Source organism: Triturus cristatus, chromosome 4_2 (genome assembly GCF_964204655.1).
Source record: "Triturus cristatus chromosome 4_2, aTriCri1.1, whole genome shotgun sequence".
NCBI classification, from domain to species: Eukaryota; Metazoa; Chordata; class Amphibia; order Caudata; family Salamandridae; genus Triturus; species Triturus cristatus.
In genome coordinates this window covers 780,394,205-780,415,591 of record NC_140586.1, presented here as the reverse complement: position 1 = coordinate 780,415,591, position 21,387 = coordinate 780,394,205, and the positions used below count along the sequence as shown (strand labels likewise).

At 44.8% G+C, this 21,387-nt stretch overlaps 1 protein-coding gene across 1 annotated transcript in view; it reads left to right on the top strand.

Moving 5' to 3' along the window:
- Positions 1–21,387, top strand: part of LOC146835036 (cytochrome P450 4B1-like) — a 281,992-nt gene that overhangs the window by 84,010 nt on the left and 176,595 nt on the right. The window contains exons 4-5 of the mRNA XM_085602696.1: positions 764–891; positions 6,860–6,984. Coding sequence (XP_085458822.1) covers positions 764–891; positions 6,860–6,984 — 253 coding nt within the window. The remainder of the gene's footprint in view (positions 1–763; positions 892–6,859; positions 6,985–21,387) is intronic.

Here is a 21,387-nt window from a genome sequence, read left to right as displayed (position 1 = left end):
TTAGGAATACAAATATTATTACAATTATTTATTGTAGAATCTCACATTTAGGTGCAAAATCACAATTGGTGCAAAGTAAGTAGCATTATAGTAGCAAATTGAGAGGAAAATCACAATTAGGTGCAACATCACATTAAAGTGCAACATGACATGTAGGTGCAAAGCCACCCTTGATTCAAAACCAACAGGAACAGAGAACTATCTACAGGAGCCCAAATTGCATTTGGTGCATATCCCATCAATGTACAAAATCATCACTGGTGGGACGTCAAGAGAACGTTTAGGAGTGCAAATCACATTTAGGTCCAACGTTGCATTTAGCTGTCAAATCACCGTTGTAGTAACATAAATAGAAATGCAGAAATAGATTTAGGAGCACAAATGTGCCCCATTACAGTGCATGGACACTTCTCTTCACCATTCATGCACTGTACTGGGGAACACTCTTTAGGCAGGTGATCTAACACACCTAAAAAAACACAACAGCTAAGGATGACCCAGAAATACTAGTCTGGCCTGCCCCAACATATGAATTCGACTTTGTTTAAGCAATGGGTGGAGCTGCCTACCCAAACCGACCAATGGTTGACGAGCTCCCTCTCTGTGAATGCTTTTGGTGCTTATGACGAGCTGTTGTACACGGTTAAAGCTGACTATATTCACCTTTACAATTCGGGAGTATGAATCCTTACTAGAAAATAATAAATGCACAAATAACGTTCTTTGCCCTTTTGATCAGAAGTACTTTCTCTGTGTTCTTCAGGGAATGGACTACTGGCTCTGTCTGGACAAAAATGGTTTCAACATCGACGCTTGCTGACCCCAGGATTTCACTACGATGTCCTGAAGCCCTACGTGAAGTTGACTTCAGACTGTACCAAAGTGTTGCTGGTAATTAATATTTCTGTGAACCTCTTTACTCTTGTTGCAAAGAAGAAATTCAGCAGAATGTACCAGGGTGTCCATTAGATCCACTTGCTCGGGATGATGAGCAGGGTCACTGAAGCAGCAAGTATAATGAAACCCCTAAACAAGGACTGGACAAGCGTTGCAAACTCTCCATATCTTGTCTGTCTCTTAGGAAGACATTTTCCTATAGGCATAATCCCTATGCTTGAGCCATAGTCTCCATCCTTGTGGTTTGTGTTAAACGGGTTTACATACAGAGGCAGTGTGCGGATTTAGGCCCTTCCTCTGGTTTATAAGGCCTCCACAAGCTCCCTAGTAGATACTATAGCTTGGGTGACAAATATCTTCAATTAGAATATTGCCAAAAAACATCCATTATTTATTATTTACCTGTGATCCAGGGACCTGCCAGAAGCATAAGCAGAGGCTTATGAGAAGAGAAAGATGAGGCAAGATCAGAAAGAAATTGGAACAACTCCAGGTGAGGCTAGAAGCAGTCTGTTTACTCTAGGAGGTTTTGGTATGAGCCGGTATATTGCCTGAGTCCACATCCATATTCCACTGAGATCTGTTGTATTGTGGGCAGGACTTCAGTAGACTTTTGGAGATGGTAGTAACCCTGATAGAAGTAGCAGGTGTCTAAATTTTGAGGAAATGAGTCTAAAGATAAGACCAACAACCTACCCAAAGTGACAGTATAGCGCCTTCAGAAGACTGAACAAAATCATGCATTTGAATAGGTATGTCTATTTTAGGCACCGATTAATTTCAGTCAATACCCTATGGGAACCCTGAGGAGCTTATAAATCCTTGCTAAAGGATTCCTGTTATATGTTTATTTCACATTTATGAGTAAGGTCTTTATTCCATGTTAGCTATTTATTCCTTTTCACTTCCCATGCATGAAATAGCTTGTTGGGCAGATTCGCCATGGCTCTTTCATATCATATTAAAAGTGACAGTTTTAGAATGTACTTTCTTAATGGAAAATGAAATTAATTTGTGTCTTCTGTAACTAAGTGGAAGTGAAAGACCCAGCTCATATCATTGGGTGAATCTAACCTTCCTATAAAACTTCTCAACAGAACCACATCCTTCCCAGACTGTCTAAAGATGGGCCAAGTCATTCCCATTATAAAACAAGCATTTGCAATGCAATAGGTCTCGCATTTGCGAGAGTTTGAGCTATTTTTATTGTAAATGACATTGCCTTTTATGTATGTTTTGGTTTTTGAAACATAAATAAAAGCCATTGTCATTTACAATGCCAATAGGTCAAACTTGTGTAAATGCAAAACCTATTGCATTGCAAATGCTTGTTGTTATCGAAAAACCCTTTCCACAGCACATACTGGCTCTTTTAACGTTACTCACAAAAACAAACAAGTACAGGTAAAGCATAAGATGGCTTTGTGGTTTTTTTTTTTCTCCATATTTATATATGTCCTGCCGACATCCTCTCCCTAAAGCACAATGCTCCAGCACTGGAATTATAATCAACATAGTGGCAGAACTTAAATCCCAATGGCAGGAGTCAGGAGGCCTCACAAGGAACATATTAACCTGTAATTATGTGCTAACATCTGTTGGAGGAATATGGTTAAAGACCAGTGTGCACACTGATGAGAGGCATGTGAGTCCAGGACAGTGTCTCCTATGAATGAGCAGTGCGGACCCTGAGTAACAGTCTATTGATCATGCAGTTTTGCCATCTGCACTAGTCCTGTTATCATCAGCGCTATTCTTATTTTTGTCATCGACACTAGTCTTGTTGTCATCGGCACTAGTCTCGTTGTCATCAGTACTAGTCTCGTTGTCATCAGTACTAGTCTCGTTGTCATCAGCACTAGTCTCATTATTGTCATCAGCGCTATTCTCACTGTTCTCGTTAGCACTAGTCCCACTGTTATCATCAGAGCTATAGTCATTGTTATCATCAGTGCTATTCTCATTGTTGTCATGAGCACTAGTCCCATTGTTATCATCAGAGCTATTTTCATTGTTATCATCACCACTAGTCCAGTTGTTATCATCAGGGCTATTCTCATTGTCAGTGCTATTCTCATTGCTGTCATGAGCAATAGGCCCATTGGTATCATCAGTGCTATTCATATTGTTGGCATCAGCACTAATCCCATTGGTATCATCAGTGTTATTCTCATTGTTGGCATCGGCACTAGTCCCATTGGTATCATCCACACTATTCTCATTGTTGTCATGGGCACTAGTCCCATGGTTATCAGTGCTATTCTCATTGTTGGCATCGGCACTAGTCCCATGGTTATCAGTGCTATTCTCATTGTTGGCATCGGCACTAGTCCCATGGTTATCAGTGCTATTCTCATTGTTGGCACCAGCACTAGTCCCATTGGTATCATCAGTGCTATTCTCATTGTTGGCATCGGCACTAGTCCCATTGTCATCATCAGTGTTATTCTCATTGTTCGCATCTACACTAGTCCCATTTGTATCATCAGCGCTATTCTCATAGTTGTCATGAGCACTAATCCCATGGTTATCAGTGCTATTCTCATTGTTGGCATGGGCACTAGTTCCATTGTTATCATCAGTGCTATTCTCATTGTTGGCATGGGCACTAGCCCCGTTGTTATCATCAGTGCTATTCTCATTGATGGCATGGGCACTAGTCCCATTGTTATCATAAGTGCTATTCTCATTGTTGTCATGGGCACTAGTCCCATTGGTATCATCAGCGCTATTCTCATTGTTGTCATGGGCACTAGTCCCATTGGTATCATCAGCGCTATTGTCATTGTTGGCATCGGCACTAGTCCCATTGGTATCATCAGCGCTATTCTCATTGTTGTCATGGACACTAGTCCCATGGTTATCAGCGCTATTCTCTCAGACTGGGCCGCTTTCCTGCTAAATGGAAACATGCCTCGTTGGTCCCTATCCTTAAAAAGTCCAACTTGGATCCTGACCAACCTAGTAACTACAGACCCATTTCCCTCTTGCCCGCACCAGCAAAAATCCTGGAGAAACTGGTGCATTCTCAGTTGGCGAACTATATTGAGTCTAATGGACTTCTCCATGATTCCCAGCACGGCTTCAGGTCGGGCCACAGCACGGAGTCTGCCCTTATTGAAATGGCGGACTCGGTGAGGTGGACGCTTGACCAGGGGTCGAGGGCGGTGCTAGTGCTGCTAGATTTATCAGCAGCATTCGACACCGTCTCTCACAAGATCCTGCTGAGCAGGCTCGAGGACTTGGGTGTGGGTGGTGTGGTGCTGAAATGGCTCACATCCTATCTTTCGGACCGCACACAGCAGGTTTTCACCCCTCCCTATACCTCCCCCGCCAGATCACTTAAATGGGGAGTTCCCCAGGGTTCTTCCCTGAGTCCGCTCCTTTTTAATATTTATTTTACCCCTTTGGCTAAGCTGATCGCTCAGACAGGGATTAAATCCACCTCCTATGCTGACGATATTCAGCTTCTTTTTACTTTTGACACCCCCTCTGCTTCTGCCTTTGATCTGCTGAAATCCTGCCTCAGGGACATTTCTAGCTGGATGGACGCTAACTCCCTCCGACTCAACGCAGGAAAAACGGAGATCCTGTTTTTTAACTCTCCTTCTCCCTTGGACTCTAGCCTTTGGTGGCCAGACGATCTAAGCCAAGCCCCTACCCCTAAAGACTCAGTGAAAAACTTAGGGGTACGTTGGGATAACCATCTTAGTTTCATTAATCAGGTACAGACAGTGGCTGCTTCCTGTTTCGCTAAAATCAGGACCATTAAACGCCTTATTAACTACCTGCCGGCGGACTGCCGTAAAACTGTTATCCAGGCATTGATAATTTCCCATCTCGATTACGCTAATGCCCTCTATCTTGGTATCTCAGCAGGCCTGTGTCATAAACTTCAGACAGTCCAAAATGCTGCCGCTCGGCTTGTAGAGAGAATTCCTGCTAGACACCATGTCTCTCCACTTTTACGCAAACTGCACTGGCTACCCATTGCTAAAAGAAGTGTCTTCAAAGCAATGACGCTGGCCTTCCGAGCCTCTCAAGGCACCGGATCGGCACACCTGAAAAACATCTTGCGACCGTATGCCCATTCCAGGACATTGCGCTCCAACTCCCTATTCTTCTTGCACACCCCACGATTTAAACGAGTTTGTGCTGGTGGAAAAACCTTTGAGGTCTGTGCCTCTCAGAACTGGAACAAACTCCCGCTAGCTCTACGTACCAGCCAATCAGAACCAGCATTTCGTAAACTGCTGAAGACACACCTTTTCTCCTCCTAGACAGGTCCTCCTTTTCTGGCTCTCCTTTCCCAGAGTTCTCAGCGCCGGGACGCCCCGTTGGGGCAGCTGTGCGCTTTATAAAATACACAAATAAATAAATATTCTCATTGTTGGCATCGGCACTAGTCCTATTGTTATCAACAGTGCTATTCTAATTGTTGGCATCGGCACTAGTCCCATTGTTATCATCAGTGCTATTCTCATTGTTGGCATTGGCACTAATCCCATTGGTATCATCAGCGCTATTCTCATTGTTGGCATCTGCACTAGTCCCATTGGTATCATCAGCGCTATTCTCATTGTTGGCATGGGCAATAGTCCCATTGGTATCATCAGCGCTATTATCATTGTTGTCATGAGCACTATTCCCATTGGTATCATCAGTGCTATTCTCATTGTTGTAATCGGCACTAGTCCCATTGTTATCATTAGTGCTATTCTCATTGTTGGCATCGGCACTAGTCCCATTGTTATTATCACTGCTATTCTCATTGTTGTCATGGACAGTAGTCCCATTAGCATCATCAGCGCTACTCTCATTGTTGTCATGAGCACTAGTCCCATTGGTATCATCAGCGCTATTCTCATTGTTGTCATAGACACTAGTCCCATTGGTATCATCAGCGCTATTCTCATTGTTGTCAGGGGCACTAGTCCCATGGTTATCAGCGCTATTCTCATTGTTGGCATCGGCACTAGTCATATTGTTATCAACAGTGCTATTCTAATTGTTGGCATAAGCACTAGTCCCATTGTTATCATCAGTGCTATTCTCATTGTTGTCATCGGCACTAGTCCCACTCTTATCATCAGTGCTATTCTCATTGTTGGCATCGGCACTAGCCCCATTGGTAGCATCTGCACTATTCTCATTGTTGGCATGGGCACTAGTCCAATTCTTATTATCAGTGCTATTCTCATTGTTGGCATCGGCATTAGTCCCATTGGTAGCATCAGCACTATTCTCATTGTGGAACCACTAACGGATATACTCTGCCCTTACCAAGGTGGTCAGACATTGGTGCCCAGGTGCCATATAAGATCAAAAGCAAATCTAATGCGAGCAGAACTGGGTGAAGATGAGCCCTCACACCCACAACTTTATTCTCAAATGTATAAGGATGGGTTCAGTGGAAGTACCGTACTCACACACCTATTTTGTGCAACCATTAACTCTTACGTCTTAACAGTATTATAGGCCCCAGGACAAAGCACTGCACTGGACCCTGCCCACACAAATACTCACAGGAATAAAAATGTTTCATGGAAATTTTGTGTTAAATTCTGATCTGTGCCTATGCTCATGGGCCACCCGGGCAACTGCCCAGCGTTCCAATGCATTAAGAGGGCACTGACTGCCATTAGGCTAGGTTCGGGCTATAAACGCTTAATGGTGTGAAGTGATAATTGTACATAATATTCAAGAATGTTGTTTATGGGTGTAATAATTAATTCATAGAGTTTATGTACTTCAAAAATAAACAATTAATAAAGCAAAAATAAACTATTAGTACAATTGAGATTTTCTAACACAGCGTATGCATCCTCTCCCTGATGTTAGAAAGGAGACTGGGGATGTGAATACTGCCTAAGGTACAGAATGCAAAACCAAGTATACAGTATGGCTTCTCTTATTTAAACCTTTCTGCTACCCTTACACCAATATGTTTATTTTTCAATAGGATAAGTGGGAGAAGCTTATCTTGAGAAATAACTCAATAGAACTTTTCGAACACGTCAGTTTGATGACATTGGATACCATCTTGAAATGCGCCTTCAGTTACCGTAGTAACTGTCAGACAGATAGGTGAGTAATTTAGGAAATTTCATTTCAATATTATGTTTCATCCCACTAACCTTTTGGGAACCCAGGCTATTTCATACTCCTGCTTTTGAAGCAGAAATAATAGTTTGGTGTCAGATAGATTGACTACATGTCCTCAAGGTAATTTGAAGAGCATAGGATTATTAAAAGAATGCATCTCTACCTATTTTATCTAGAAGCTCTCAGCTCATTTATTTATCCAAACTGTTGTCTCGCATGATGCTACCTTTCTTTAAAGGACCTTAACAAGTCCTTAGTATGCACAGCATTGACTCTTAGGGGGATATTCTAAAGAAAGTGTGATAATTATTGCAAAATCCGCTTAACACAACTTCGCACATCGCAGACTATCACGACAAAATAACACCATGTTAACGTTGTATTCCCAACCCGGCGGCACCATGTGATAATATCACGTTAACGTGCCAAATGACCGAGTTAAAATTAACGCAATGGCAAAAAAATGGGAAACACGAACGCCAAAAAAGGTGCAATGCCCCAAATCACGATACAAAAATCAGCAACAACCAGCGACAGGCCTGCAATTCCCACGCAACATGCGGGAAAATTCACCATAAAAGCAACAAAAAAAACACACCAAAACCAAATCACACTGCGTAGCACCATGGATGCACCCGGACCAAGTGCAGAGCACAACCCGAACCTCACAAGCCCCACAGCGGACCAGACAGGAACCCCGTGTTCGGGGACGGGCAAGGAGAAGAGGAAGACGGGGTTCAGTCCGCAGGAGGACCTGATCATCGTCACGGAGGTGATAGAATACTACCAACATCTTTTCGTCACCTCCACTACGTCATTGGCAACACAAATGGAAATATGGCAGTCCATCGTGAACAACGTGAATGCAGTCGGAGTGTCGATGAGGTCAATGGAGGAGGTAAAGAGGCGCTGGCATGATGTGCGAAGCCAAACCAAACAGAAACACGCTGCCAATAGGAAGGCAGCAAAGGCAACTGGAGGTGAGAGTCCTGTGCCACAGGAGGAACTGGATGAGCTTGAGGAAATGGTGGCCACAGCCATCAGTGTGGAGATGGTGCAAGGAGTTGAGAGCCCAGACACAGCTCGATATGACCTGACCCAACAGCAACAGAGTGAGTAACGACCAGTGACTGGGGGGACGGAGGGAGATGGGCACAATGGGACACATGCACAATTATGTGAAACACCAAGTAGGCCCCCATCCACTATGTGCACAAAGGGGCCCCCCTCCCTATCACCAATTCCACAACCTACCCATGCACATGTGCTGAATGCAGCAAAGCAGCAGCTCTGTGAGCCACACTGACAATGCAAGTGACACTGCATGACCGACAGCATGGCTGCAGTCAAAATAAATGACATGGGGCACGACACGACACTGAGGTGGCCCAGTGTGGATCACATCCTGAAAGGAGCAGGTCACACTCTGACACATCCACGTGCACATACAACCCCTGATGTCAGCAACACATCTGAAGACAAACAAATGACCCAAGTCGCCAACATCTCAGCACCGTAAAAGCACGCAAGTCAAAGGCACACCACCTCAAAGGGACAAGGGGCCGCCAAATCAGAGCTGCAGGGGAGACTCTCCCACAATGCAGCACACACACATAGCAATCACAGCACATCAACATTGATGATAATGTGGTACAAAGTGCAACACTTTCACTACAGGACAGAGGACACAACTGGTGCCGCTTGTGGTAGAAACTGGCCAATCCCATCTGGAATTGCAGGAAACTGTGATATGGCAATGTACAAGTACAACCTCACATCCGTCATGTAGTCGAAATGTCCACTGTCTCCATCAAATAGCCAGCTCCTCCAAAACAGTCCCAATGTACATTGTTATGCTGTCTGTCTGGAAACATGTACAATGCGTCAACATACATGAAACACACTGTCAACCTGCATCTCCCCTTTACATTGCAGAGGGACAATCAACACCTCCTGCAGAGCAGACCAGACATCTCTTCAGTGATGATGAAGAGGACCCCCTGGCCATCTGCTCCAACACCCTCCAACGGCCCATAGACAGCCTTTGCACCCCACCTCCAGGAGCAGGGCAGCCCAGCTGCATCAATGTGACCCCACCCCCAGCACAGACCACACAGCAGGAAGCACACACCACCACGGCTGGCTCACAGGACCCCCACGACCAACACATGGCATTTCAACGCCATGTGTTAGGGTGCCAGGAGAAGATGGCTGATCAGCTGCGGGTGGGGTTCGACCTCATGGCAGCCAAACTAGATGCCATATGTGAGTGTCTAAGTCCCATCAGGAACCACTTACAGTCCCTAATGGACACCCACTGTCCATTCCATGCTCTCCAACAATCCTTGGCTGACATCGCTGGGGCCATTACTCGGATACAAGAACTGTATTGTCAGACAGGTTCCAGCGATGACAGCACAGATTTGGCACAGATGCGGAGGACAATGGAGACCATGGAGCCGATGCAGGCTGGAAGTATGGCTGCCACGGCTGAACACTAGCGAGATGTAGCTGGGATCTTCCATGCCCTGCAGATCCTCATCTTGCCATTGCTGCCACAGAGCCTGTCCCAGATGGCTGCTGCAGGAACTTCGACACACACATCTCCGCCCCTGATGTGTCATTGGCACACAGTGATGCAGACCTACCACCTTCGCCCCCTGATGTGTCGGTGTCACACAGTGATACAGCCATAACACCACCACACACACCTGACACACCAGACACAGAAGACATGTCAGAGGAGTAAGATGTGCATGGTAATGACTATTTGAGAAAGGAGGTAGTAGCAAACATCCCCACCATATGGTCTGTCCCTGCCTGGTTCAGCCCTCTGCATCATGCACTGAACAACCCCTTCCACTGTCCCCCAAAACACTCTGCGACATTCACCTGATCCACAACATGGACTGGCATATCTGCTCTGGTTACTAATGACACAGCAATCAGGTTGAGGACTGAATTCTTCCTCTTCCGATCAACTTTTCATTTCCCCAAGAACTCTGGTTGGCCCTTGTTGGACTTGGCCCTTTTTGCAGGTTCATCCCTGAACTTTTTGCCTTCCTTCTGTATTTTGTCTGACCTGTTTTTGTTGGTTTTATGACTCTGGGCACTTTACCACTGCTGATCAGTGCTAAAGTGCATATGCTCTCCCTATGGTAAATTGATGTATGGATTAGTGACTCCATGATTGGCTGGTTTGGTTTACCTGTCAGACCCTATTACAGTGCACCAGGAGTGCCCAGAGCTGGTAATCCAAATGCTGCTGGTGGGCTTCCAGCACTGGTTGTGCCACCCACAGAAGCAGCATGTAAAAGTGTGTCTAAGGCTTGCCATTGCAGAGCCTGTGTGCAGTCTTTTACTGCCATGCTGACTGGGCAAGTGCACCCACTTGCCAGACCCTAAACCTTCCCTTTTCTTCATGTCAGACACCCCTATGGTAGGCCCAAGGGCAGAGTGCATTGTAAGTATAAGGTAGGACAAGCCTTGATGTGTGTGGCATGTCCTAATAGTAAATTACAGCGATTTTCGTTTTTCACTATTGCAAGGCTACCTGTTCCCCATAGGCCAGAATGGGCAGTTTGATTATTACATCCTATAATCCTAACTGACTCAGGGAACATGGTAGAAATTTGAGTTTAGTATGCCTGAACTCAGAATGATAAAATACATCTTTTAGTGAAGTTGGTTTTAACACTCTGTGTTTGAAAATACCACTTTTAGAAAGTAGGTATTTTCTTGTCTAACCATCCAAACCTGCCTCTGCTAGGCAGTGTATTCCTTGTCTGGAGTTTGAGTGACAGGGGCTGGGGAAATTCCAGGAAACAGGGCTGAATAGAGAGATCTGCATCTAGATGGGTGGGAGGAGTTGCACCTGGAACCTGAATAGGGCTGTGCCTTCCCTCCACAATGCTGGCCCTACCTCCGGTGGTGCGTCTGATTTCTCTGCCCTGCACTCTGAAAGGAAAAAAGGAGTCTTATCAACAAAGTGCTCCAGGACTGACCAGAACTGGTTTGGACTAGGCAAAGAAGAACACAGAGAAACTGGGTATAAATATTGGGACCCAAACCCAAGCACTTTAGATCACTTTGGGAAACAAGAAGAAACCTTTGGTGAGGAGTGGAACCAGAAGAAACTGAGGAGAGACTATCCCTAAGCTGAAGTGCTGCTTGGGGGATTGGCCTGCAGTGGTTGCCTGACTGCCAAAGAAAGGAAAAAGGACTTTGTGTGCACTTTTATTCAACTTGTGAAGGATCTCCAAGGGCTTGGAAAAGAGCTTGCCTCCTGCTGAAGTCTCAGGGCCAACAGACTTCACCCACCAGCTCCCCAAGAGTTCTTTTGAAGTGCCTGTAGGTGTGCTGGACGTTTTGAGGACTTGCATGTCGCAAGGAGCTGGAAGTACGACTCAAGAACAGGAAGCGTGTCGCCGAACTGCCACTGCCACTTCACAACAAGAAGCGCCTTGCATCACCTGAGAAGAGGATCGACGTCGCAGCAGACGCCGCCGCATCACCGGGAAGCGTGTCGCGGAAGAATCGTTGAGTCATCGCAGGTCCACCGAAGTGCCTCGCATTGCCAGGAGAAGAGGATTGAGGTAGCAGCAGATGCTGCCGCATCACTGGGAAGCGTGTCATAGGGCCTGTTGCGGCTCATCGCAGGAGATGAGGATCGACGTTGCATCAGACGCCGCCGCATCTCCGAGAAGCGTGTCGCAGGGCCTGTCGTGGCTCATCGCCGGAGAAGAGGATCGACGTCGCAGCAGACACTGCCGCATCACCGGGAAGAGTGTTGCAGGGCCTGTCGCGGATCGCATCGTTGTGGAAGCAACTCTCATCGCCAGGGGAGAGGATAGACGTCGCAGCATACGCCGCCGCATCACTGGGAAGCGTGTCGCAGGGCCTGTCACGGCTCGCATTGTGTAAAGCATCTTGCATCGCTAGAGAAGAGTATCGTCGTCGCATCAGGTGCCGCCGCATCACCTGGAAGCGTGTCGCATCAAGAAGAAAGCGCCATCTTTGTTTCTTTGCACCGGATCTTCAACGCATCACCGTCCTTACAACACTTTTGTTGCCCTGCGTGTCGCATCTCAAGGTACATTGAACTCTGAGTGTCGCATTTACCATCTTAAGGGAACTAAGCTAAATTCTACCAAGTAACAGTATTGTGGATTTGTGTCGTTTGTGGTCTTGTGATAAATCTATATAAAGAATACTTATTTTTTATATAAAACTGGTGTGGTATCCATCTGTAGAGTTGTCACTTGATTACTGTATGTGTTCACAAATTCTTTACACACTGCCTCTGCGATAAGCCTGTCTGCTCGTGCCAAGCTACCAAGGGGGTGAGCAGGGGTTATTTTAGGAGTGTAGCCCCTCACCCTGACTAGACACAAGGGTCCCTATTTGTAACAGGTCACTATATGTACCAACTAGAGACCCCCAAATCTATCAGCCCTCCACTGGGCAACCATGTAATGGGGGGTTGGTATGGCCAAGTACTGCTTCAGGTCCGACACTCCACAGAATGTGAATAAAACATTAAAATCACACAGATGTGTCATGTCTATTTTCAATCAAGTATAAAAGAATGGATGAATGGAGGGTCATTGATCACACAAAAAGGTACAACCTGGGAAATGACATCAATGTGCATGTTCGAGCCTGACCCACATGGCTAATTAGATGACTGTGACGGTATGAACTAGCTGTGGCCTCATTGCTCAAGAACAACAATCTTGCAACCCCCAACATAGCCCCACAACCCCCCAAAATAGGGCTCTGTGTAAAAATGTCACATTCGGTGGCAGGCCTGAAGTAGTGTCCACCCTCACATGTGACAACAGAACATCTCTTTGCATACCTACTCACACTCAACTGTGTGGACACAGCCTGTTTTGATGGATCACATTGATCCACATGGCAAGAAGTTGGACACCATACTCACATTGCTGAAGACACATAAGAACACAGGTCTACCAGCAACTATCCCGACCACAATGTCAGGCTCACAGAGGTGGAGCTGTCAATAGGGACTCACTCCCAAGTGAAATGCGACAGTCAGTCCCTCTCTGTGTACGGACAATGCTCATTGAAGGCACACAATTTATCATTCTAATCAACACTCATCACAGTTGTACACTAGTGAAGTTGAGTAGACTTTATTAGCATGTGCGTATCAGTACGGGCACGACAAGGGCCACAACATGCAGACCAATGCTTAAGACACTTACAGGCAGCATATGAACATGTCGAGGTGCAAGAAATGGGGAGGCAAAAATGAACACCAATCATTACAGATGGCAACGGTCTCAGCCCATCTTGTCTTGCTGGATGAGTCATTTGATGTTTGGCGTCTGCTCATTGCCCCGTGTCAGGGGACACGACTCACAGCCCATGGGATCTGCATAGTGCTGTACCACCGGACTGCGCCGACTGTCTGCTCTGCTGACAGTGAGCAGGTGAAAGTGTCCAACAAGGTCACATGTCGTACTACCTTGCCATGTGTGTACTCTCCCTCCAGGAGTATGTCAGATTTAGGAACATTGCCAAATGACGCTGTGCAGCTCCGTGCATGTGACTGCCTCACCTTGCACAGGTGTGTGTCAACACATGTAGGTGCACGCACATGCATTCTGAGTCCAGGCGAATGTAGACATGTCCACTGTTCTGGTGGGATATGTGACCATTCCTCCAAGATGCAACAAGGTGTTGGTACCTGTGCTCTGGGTTACAATTCGTTGCTGCTGTAGGAATGTTGTCACTCATCCATGAATGCGAGCGCAGCTTCATGGGCAATCAGTTCCAAGAGGACGTCATTGTCAACTTCAACGAACACGAGGGAGACCCAATCCATTAACTGGTCCAGACAGATGTGCTCCGTCCACGCCATTTCACCAATCCCCAAAACAGACCAATAGGGGAGCGCCTCGATTTGGTCACTGCACACGATGACTTGTGCAATCTCCCATGCCCAACTATCAGCACATATGCCAAATATCAAGGCATCACATGCACGGGTATCACGGTTACACTCCTGGTCGTGGGCCAACAGGGGGCGCACACACAAGTCATAATCCAGTTCAGCTACCGTTGTGTTGGATAGGCAGACATCCATGGACCACTCGAATGTGCATGATCGAAAGAGGAAAGAGGGCTGGATGCAGGTGACGTACGCAAGATGGAAGCTCAGATGGTAACTGATGAGCAACACTGCCAGTGGCAGTGCTACCAACAAATGCAGCATACGTGCACGGTACAGTTCAACGTGACAGGGGTTGTGCATGTGCCCAGCATGGCTTGCCATTGGGTTTGTTGGTCTCATAGACCCGGCACTCTTCTGACCGGCGGCAGTTATGTGGATGTTATGCCACAGCTTGGAGCAATGAGTCGTATGTGTGTGCGAGGTTTGGACGTATGGGTTGTTTTGTACTTAAGTGTCAAGGGCATCCCATTCAGGAGTACCTCAAGTAGGGACTACTGTGTGTGGGGTGTGGACAAGTTGGTCTTTCATTAGCGCAGTTCGCATTAGCGCAGTTCGTGGTGTGAGAGTCATCAAAATCTGGTATGGTATCTCTCTCAGAGGGTGCCAGCCTCATTCAAGACCAAGGATGGAGGTGCAGATGTCCTTCCGCCTTATGTATTGAGACAAAGGAGCTTTGAACCCTAATGTTAGTCTGACCACTGCTTGCATTTTTTAAATGTGATGTGGCCTTCGTGCTGAAATTCATGACAGGCCTTCGGCTTATGGTGCACCAATAGCGATACACACACAACACTTGACATGTAAGAGCCCAATAGGCCTTGAGCTCCTTGTACAATGTCCCTCTTTCTCTCTCTCCCTCTCTCCCTCTCTCACTCTCTCTCTCTCTCCCTCTCTATCTCTCTCTTTCTCCTTCCGTCCTTTGATGAGTGCATGACACACCTTCTTATCTTGAATTTTGTCTTGCAGGCTGTGACTTACAGATTGTCCAGGGATGACCCGCCATGACTCTTCCAAAAAGCTGTTTTGAGTCAAATTTGAATGTGATATTCTGTTTGGACTTTCAATGGTGAATGAATGATTCTCCTTTTTCGGTCCACACATGAATATTACTTGTTGTAATTGTGCGACATCAGGCGAATGATTTTGTTCATGATTTCATGAAGTTGATGTGTAATATGTTGGTCCAGGGGGAGAGGGGCTGGGGGTGGTGGCGGTGGGTGTTGTGGCCCTCTTAGGTGTCCGAGCTGCATGATCGTTGGCTCCATGGAATCTGGAGTTCTTCAGCTGTGGCTATGGGCTGGGCTCACTTTTATGGTGCAGGTTGTCGTCCGACTTTACACCAGGTAAGAGCAGGTGTTAAATCCCTGCTGCTAACGCACCTTATCGCCTGTTTTGTGATCTTATCGCACATCTGGCTGGTTGTTGAGAATGTTGTGACGTGGTGTTGTCGTGTTTTTTTGCACGGGAACGCCTTCTCTGCATCTCATTAGCATTAGTTGCCGGTGTCATCTGTGGTTTTTTGCAGCTTCTATCACAGGGAAACTAGTGATATTGGCTGTTGGCACCAGCTTGTGAATGGGACGATACGTTGGCAGAGATAAAGTGCAGATAACTCGGCGATAAGTCCTTGAGAATATGCCCCTTATTTTCCTATTTCAAGGGGATGATGGGACGCAGTTCCAGGAATTACCTCTTGCAGTCTCCTTTTCTTTTGTTCTTAAATAAGCTGCCTTAGGAGTGCTTCTGTCATGTTTATGCTGGATACCAACATGCTAAATTATAAAATTGTATAAGGGGTGGGTGTACAAAATGTTTTAATGGCAACCTCACTCTCATCAGACTGAAAACTAGTAAGCGTATAATTACCCTGTCTATACAGATAGACAACTTGTTTCGGCTATAATTTTTGCCAGTGAATGGTCAATAGGCTTTCACTAAGGCAATCGTCCTCAAGAATAAGGGTGGGCAAAGTTGGCGGAGTACCACTACGCGGAATACTGCAGTGGGAACTCCGCTCCGTAACTCAGTTCGATCTCATCCCAATTAACAAAACAGAAACCTCATATACCTTTGGTAAAACAACAAGTAAATCTATCTTTACATGCTAAAAAGCATATAGTCATCTCACAAACGTGCAAATGAAAATACAGCAAACAGTGAGAGAGGTGATGATTTTGGGGTCCTCCCTAACCTAGGGAGAGAACCAAGCAGACGCCTTGAACACAAAGAGACTATCATGCTGAACGATTCAGTGGTGGTCCCATCCTCCTAGGACCACCCCATGCACAGTTATGTAAGTAAGTAAGTAATAGTTTATTTGCATAGTTGATTAAAACCATTGCAATACAAGCTTTAAAATTTGTGTCTACATTTAAAAAACAATATGTCACAACAACCTTTAAATTCCATCTATATACAAACGAACAATTTATCACCACATACAATTTTTCCTTCCAAATTAAATCATAAGATCTCAATTTTTAAACGACTGTAAATAGATATAATTTTTTCTGTGATATTAGAGAAAACTCCCTCATGCATAGGTCTTAAAAAATGGTTCATGGTTCTCCAGAATCTTGCACCGTCACTCTGTTTGGAATCCGCATATAGTTTTGCCCATATGTTTTCCTCCACAGATCTGTTGGCTTCCCATTTTGTTTTTTTCAGCAATGCCTTCGCTTTTCGTAACAGGTCATGTTTTACAATTTCCATTGGATTCTGCCATAATTGTCTCATCGTTTGATAGATTGATTTTTTTAAACTCTTGATCTTCTCTTTATGCTCTCATGTGAAATTTTTCATGGTGCTGCAGCCCAATTGCACATGTTGCTTGGGTCTTGTAGAGTAGGTTGCCATAGTTGAAGTTAAATGCTCTCATTTCTCAATTTCGCTAGAGCCAGTTCTCAAGTGGAAAAGCTGTCTAGCCTTTTCTAGTGTGCTTCCATCGGTTGCTACTGAGTATTTGATCCTTTTATAGTTGATTGTTTGGACTGACTCTTCGGGCACTGAGGATAACTCAAATTTAGGCTTGATGTTATTAAGACAGTTTGTTGGGGGCAATGATCGCTGTCTGCTTTTTTCCCTATACGAAATGAAACCATTTGTTGAAATAAGGATAATGAGATAAAAGTATAATCCAGGGTTGTATTGATTCTAGTTGAATGAAAAGTAGTAGCTGGGGGGTTGTCTCCAGTAAATCTTCCATTTAATGCGCTAATGTTAAAGAGTTCAAGGTCCTGTAATATTTGCTTATCCAGTTTAGTCTTTTTCAATATTTGCGACTTCCCTTGGAGTGGTATGTCCCAGGCTGAATTTTGAGTAAGGTTCTCGTCATCTGACGAGATTCCCATAAGATTGAGATTAAAGTCCCCGGTGATAATAAGATCTGTTGATGGTAGTTCCTGTATGCAATCCTCCAAGAACTTATATAGATCTTTAGCTGCCTTTGATTTCCTTTTTGGATAGACATAGGCGTTGATCAAGGTGAGGTTAGTTCCCCCCGTGCCTGTTTCTGATTGCGAGATGTAGAGGTTAACTGCCATTGAATCAGAGGAAGTTGGTCCTACTTCTTTGACCACATGGGCGCTTGTAGCTGAAAAATAGGTTGCTAAACCACCTTGAAGATGCCCGTATTTCGCCCTCCTTGTTGCACCAGTAAAAAAACGCAGGAATCCTTGAAGGTGAGGGGGGGTCTGCTTGCCATGTTTCTTGCAGTGCCAAAATATCAAACGACCTTATATAGCTGATAAAGTCTGGATCAGGCATTTTGGAGGCCAGACCATTGACATTCCATGAGCATATTCTTAAATGATTGTCCTCATTGTCCCCAATCGATCTTAAGTGTGAGCCTGTTTGTCAATTTGCATGGGTGTTTAATGCTCTGGCGATCCATCTTAGATCACTTAGTCCTGTTGGAGATGATGCCCCATCTTCGGTACTTCTAATAGTGCTGTGATGTTGTATATTCCTTACTCCACTTGTCCCTACTGCGCCTCTAAGTACCGATATTCCGTGCCTGACTGCAGAAGCCTGTGCTCTCTCTGTAGCTACAGGAATTAATAATCCCGGGTATCTTGGTTTTATGTAAGGAGTTAATGTTTTAGTCTCTGCAAGTATTTTATGTGCGATTAATGATTTTCTCCATGTTGCTTTAGTTTTTTCGCCGCTTGATACATCATCGGCTATGAATTCGATTGAAACCAGATCTGCGGATGTCACATCTTCCAGGGAGGGAATATGAGATAGCAGCCGTAAGATGTTGCCTCTGTTCAATATGTCATGCCTGCCTTTCGATATATAAACTGGACTCAACCATATTGTGTTTGTTGCGCTTCTTGAATCTCCTGGGCTCCAAGACTTTTTGTTGGATTTGTTCGATTGAGTAGGTTCATGACCTTTTGTTTCTAACAGGGTTGCCTGATTTATGGACACTGCTGCTTCATCTCTTTCTTTGTGTTGAATTGATTGCTGTCCTCTTAAGTTGAACATTTGGTCATCCTCTCCTTGCCCGGGGACACCTAGCGTATTCCCAATTCTTTTGTGGGTAAATATATTTCATCTCTTTGGTTCATCCTTCTATGTGTAGATGTAGTCGCTTGTATAACAGAGGACAGTTTGCTGTCGGTTGTCTCTATAAGATTACTCCTTTTTGTTTTTGTTGGCATTTTAGGCAGTATCCTTTGGTCCATTTCGTTCTCAGGCCTTGATTCCAAAGTGCCTTCACCGATTGTTGTTTTTTGGAAATGGGACAAATTATAGTATTACTCTTTTGTGATTTGTTCTGCTCAATTTCAGATTGTGTTTTTCCTTTTTTGTTACTTGGAAGTCAAGTTTGTCCCTTCCTGATGCGTGGCTTCTACTTCCTCATTTTTAGTATTCCCAAGGGTTTGCGTTTTCTCAGTTGCGCCCTTCACTTTGTTGGCAGACTGCTTTATTGTTTTTGTACTTAGTGCATTTCGTCCAGGGGACCCACCTATGCTTATATCCTTTCCGGACTCTAGTTCGCTTTGTGCTGGTGGCGCTAACGCTAACGTCCCAAAGAGACGCTTGAATCCCTCATGGTTTAGGTTTGTTTTTTGATTACGGCCTGTCAGTTTTTTTGCTCGCCTTTGTTTTGCGTTCAATGGTTTATCTACTTTATCCTCCAGTAAGACTTCAGGCAACTGGCTATCTGGTGTTTTGATTTCTCTGGCGTCTGGATCTCTAGTCGTATGAGCCTGGGTTTCCTTTATCCCAAGGCCTCCCATTTTTTTAGCTTTAGTTTGTGCTGTGTTTGTTGGATCATATATTTCATCTTCCGTAAATCTCTCCAGAGATTCTTCTTCTGGGCCCTTCGTGGACTTTTTAATTTGATCGCACAAATCATTCAGCATTGCTGGGAGAGAGGCCAATTTGTCAATAATAGGACCACATCCACAACTTAAGTTTGCACCTTGCGAGTGGTCGTATTTGTTTTGTAGAAGTGTGTTTAATGAACCCAACTTCCCATCGATGGCAACCACAAAGACAGCCAAGGTATCTAATAGCGTCAGTTGGGTGTCCATTTTATCGGATTGGTAATGGAGAGCCTCTACCAAGAGTTGCATTGTTTTTAACAAGCTAGGCCAAGCACTTTCCTGATTTATATATTTCAATGGTTCTTTCTGGTTTACTGGATTTTTTGCCACATTTTGTTCTCCTTTACATTCCCCCTCCTTATGTTGATCTTGGTTACGTTCAGGTGTCCTTCTCGAAGTGTTCCCTGTGGGCTCACTCCTGCATTTCTCCTGGGAATAGCCGGCCATGAGATCTTCCCACTCTTCCTTTCCCAGGTATGAAGAGATTTCTGTCATTTCTAATGAGACAATCGTTAGCTTGCCCCCTATTTCTTTTGCTCCCGCTGTATTTAGCTTTGGATTTTGAACTGTCGCTTGTTCGTTCTGATGAAGAGATGGTGTTGGAACTGCCTGAGAGATTTCTATTCCTCTCCATTCCTCTCTTGCCATTGTTTGGTCTGGGCTTCGCAATTCGCAGATCGTTGCTACATCAGTTGGGCCGCCGTTACCAGTACTGTTATTGTTTTGCGTCAGTCTTCTGCTGCCAACGGTGTCGTTGAGGTTTAACTTTTCCTTCATGTCTACTCCCAATGTTCCTAGTGCTTCCATAGATCTGTGTACTTGGATTTATCCAGTGTCAATTATCTGCTCCTTACCGGTGGTATTAGTATCATGTGTCATCCGAGGTTTGTTACATTGTGGAGTTGATGTTATTTGTAATGAGCTGATGGCGGTCATAATATTAGTCATGCTTGGACTTCTCTTTATGTCATTAATTCTATGTGCACCAGTAAATTGCATCAGTGGTATTTGCTGTGCTGGCTGCACAGTTATGGGCAAAAATACTATACCAACCAAAGGCAGTGCAAAACATTATGGGATGAGATTCTAAAGTGCAGTGAATATTGTGGTATCCAATATTGAAACATTCCTCAAGCTGCAGTGGCACTCTCATGCTGCAGTGGCTCTCCCAGCTGTGATGAGCATGATATGCTCTTTGTGTTCAAGGCATCTGCTTGGTCCTCCCCGTAGGTTAGGGGAGAGCACAAAATCATCACCTCTCTCATTGCCTGATAGTTTTCAAAGCTCACTTTTGTGAATTGGTTATATACTTTTTAGCATGTAAAGAGTTTTTGCATGAATAGCAAATCTCCACAAACCGCTTCATGAAGCTTCCCTCATATCATCCCAATTAATAAAACAGAAACCTCACATACCTTTAGTAAAACAACAAATAACTCTATCTTTACATGCTAAAATGCATATAGTCATCTCACAAAAGTGAAAATGAAAATTTAGCAAGCAGTGGGAGAGGTGATGATTTTGGGGTCCTCCCTAACCTAGGGAGAGAACAAAGCAGATGTTTTGAACACAAAGAGCACATCAGGCTGAACGATTCAGTGGTGGTCCCATCCTCTTAGGACTACCCCAAGCACAGTTATGGGCAAAAACACAATCCCAACCAAAGGCCCTGCAAAGAATTATGGGATGAGATTCTAGAGTGCAGTGAATATTATAGTATCAAACATCAAAACATTGCTCAAGGGGCAGGCTCCCCAGGCTGAGCTGAGAGCTAATACTATAATATTCACTAAACTCTAGCATCTCGCCCTTAATGCTTTGTTGGGCCTTTGGTTGGCATTGTATTTTTGCCCATAACTTTGCTTGGGGTGGTCCTAGGAAGCTGGGACCACCACTGAATCGTTCAGCATGATATGCTTTTTGTGTTCAAGGCATTTGCTTGGTCCTCCCCCTATGTTGGGGGGACCCCATAATCATCACCTCTCTCATTGCCTAATATTTTTCAAAAGTTCATTTTGTGAATTGGTTATATGTGTTTTTTAGCATGTAAAGGTAAAGTTGTTTTAT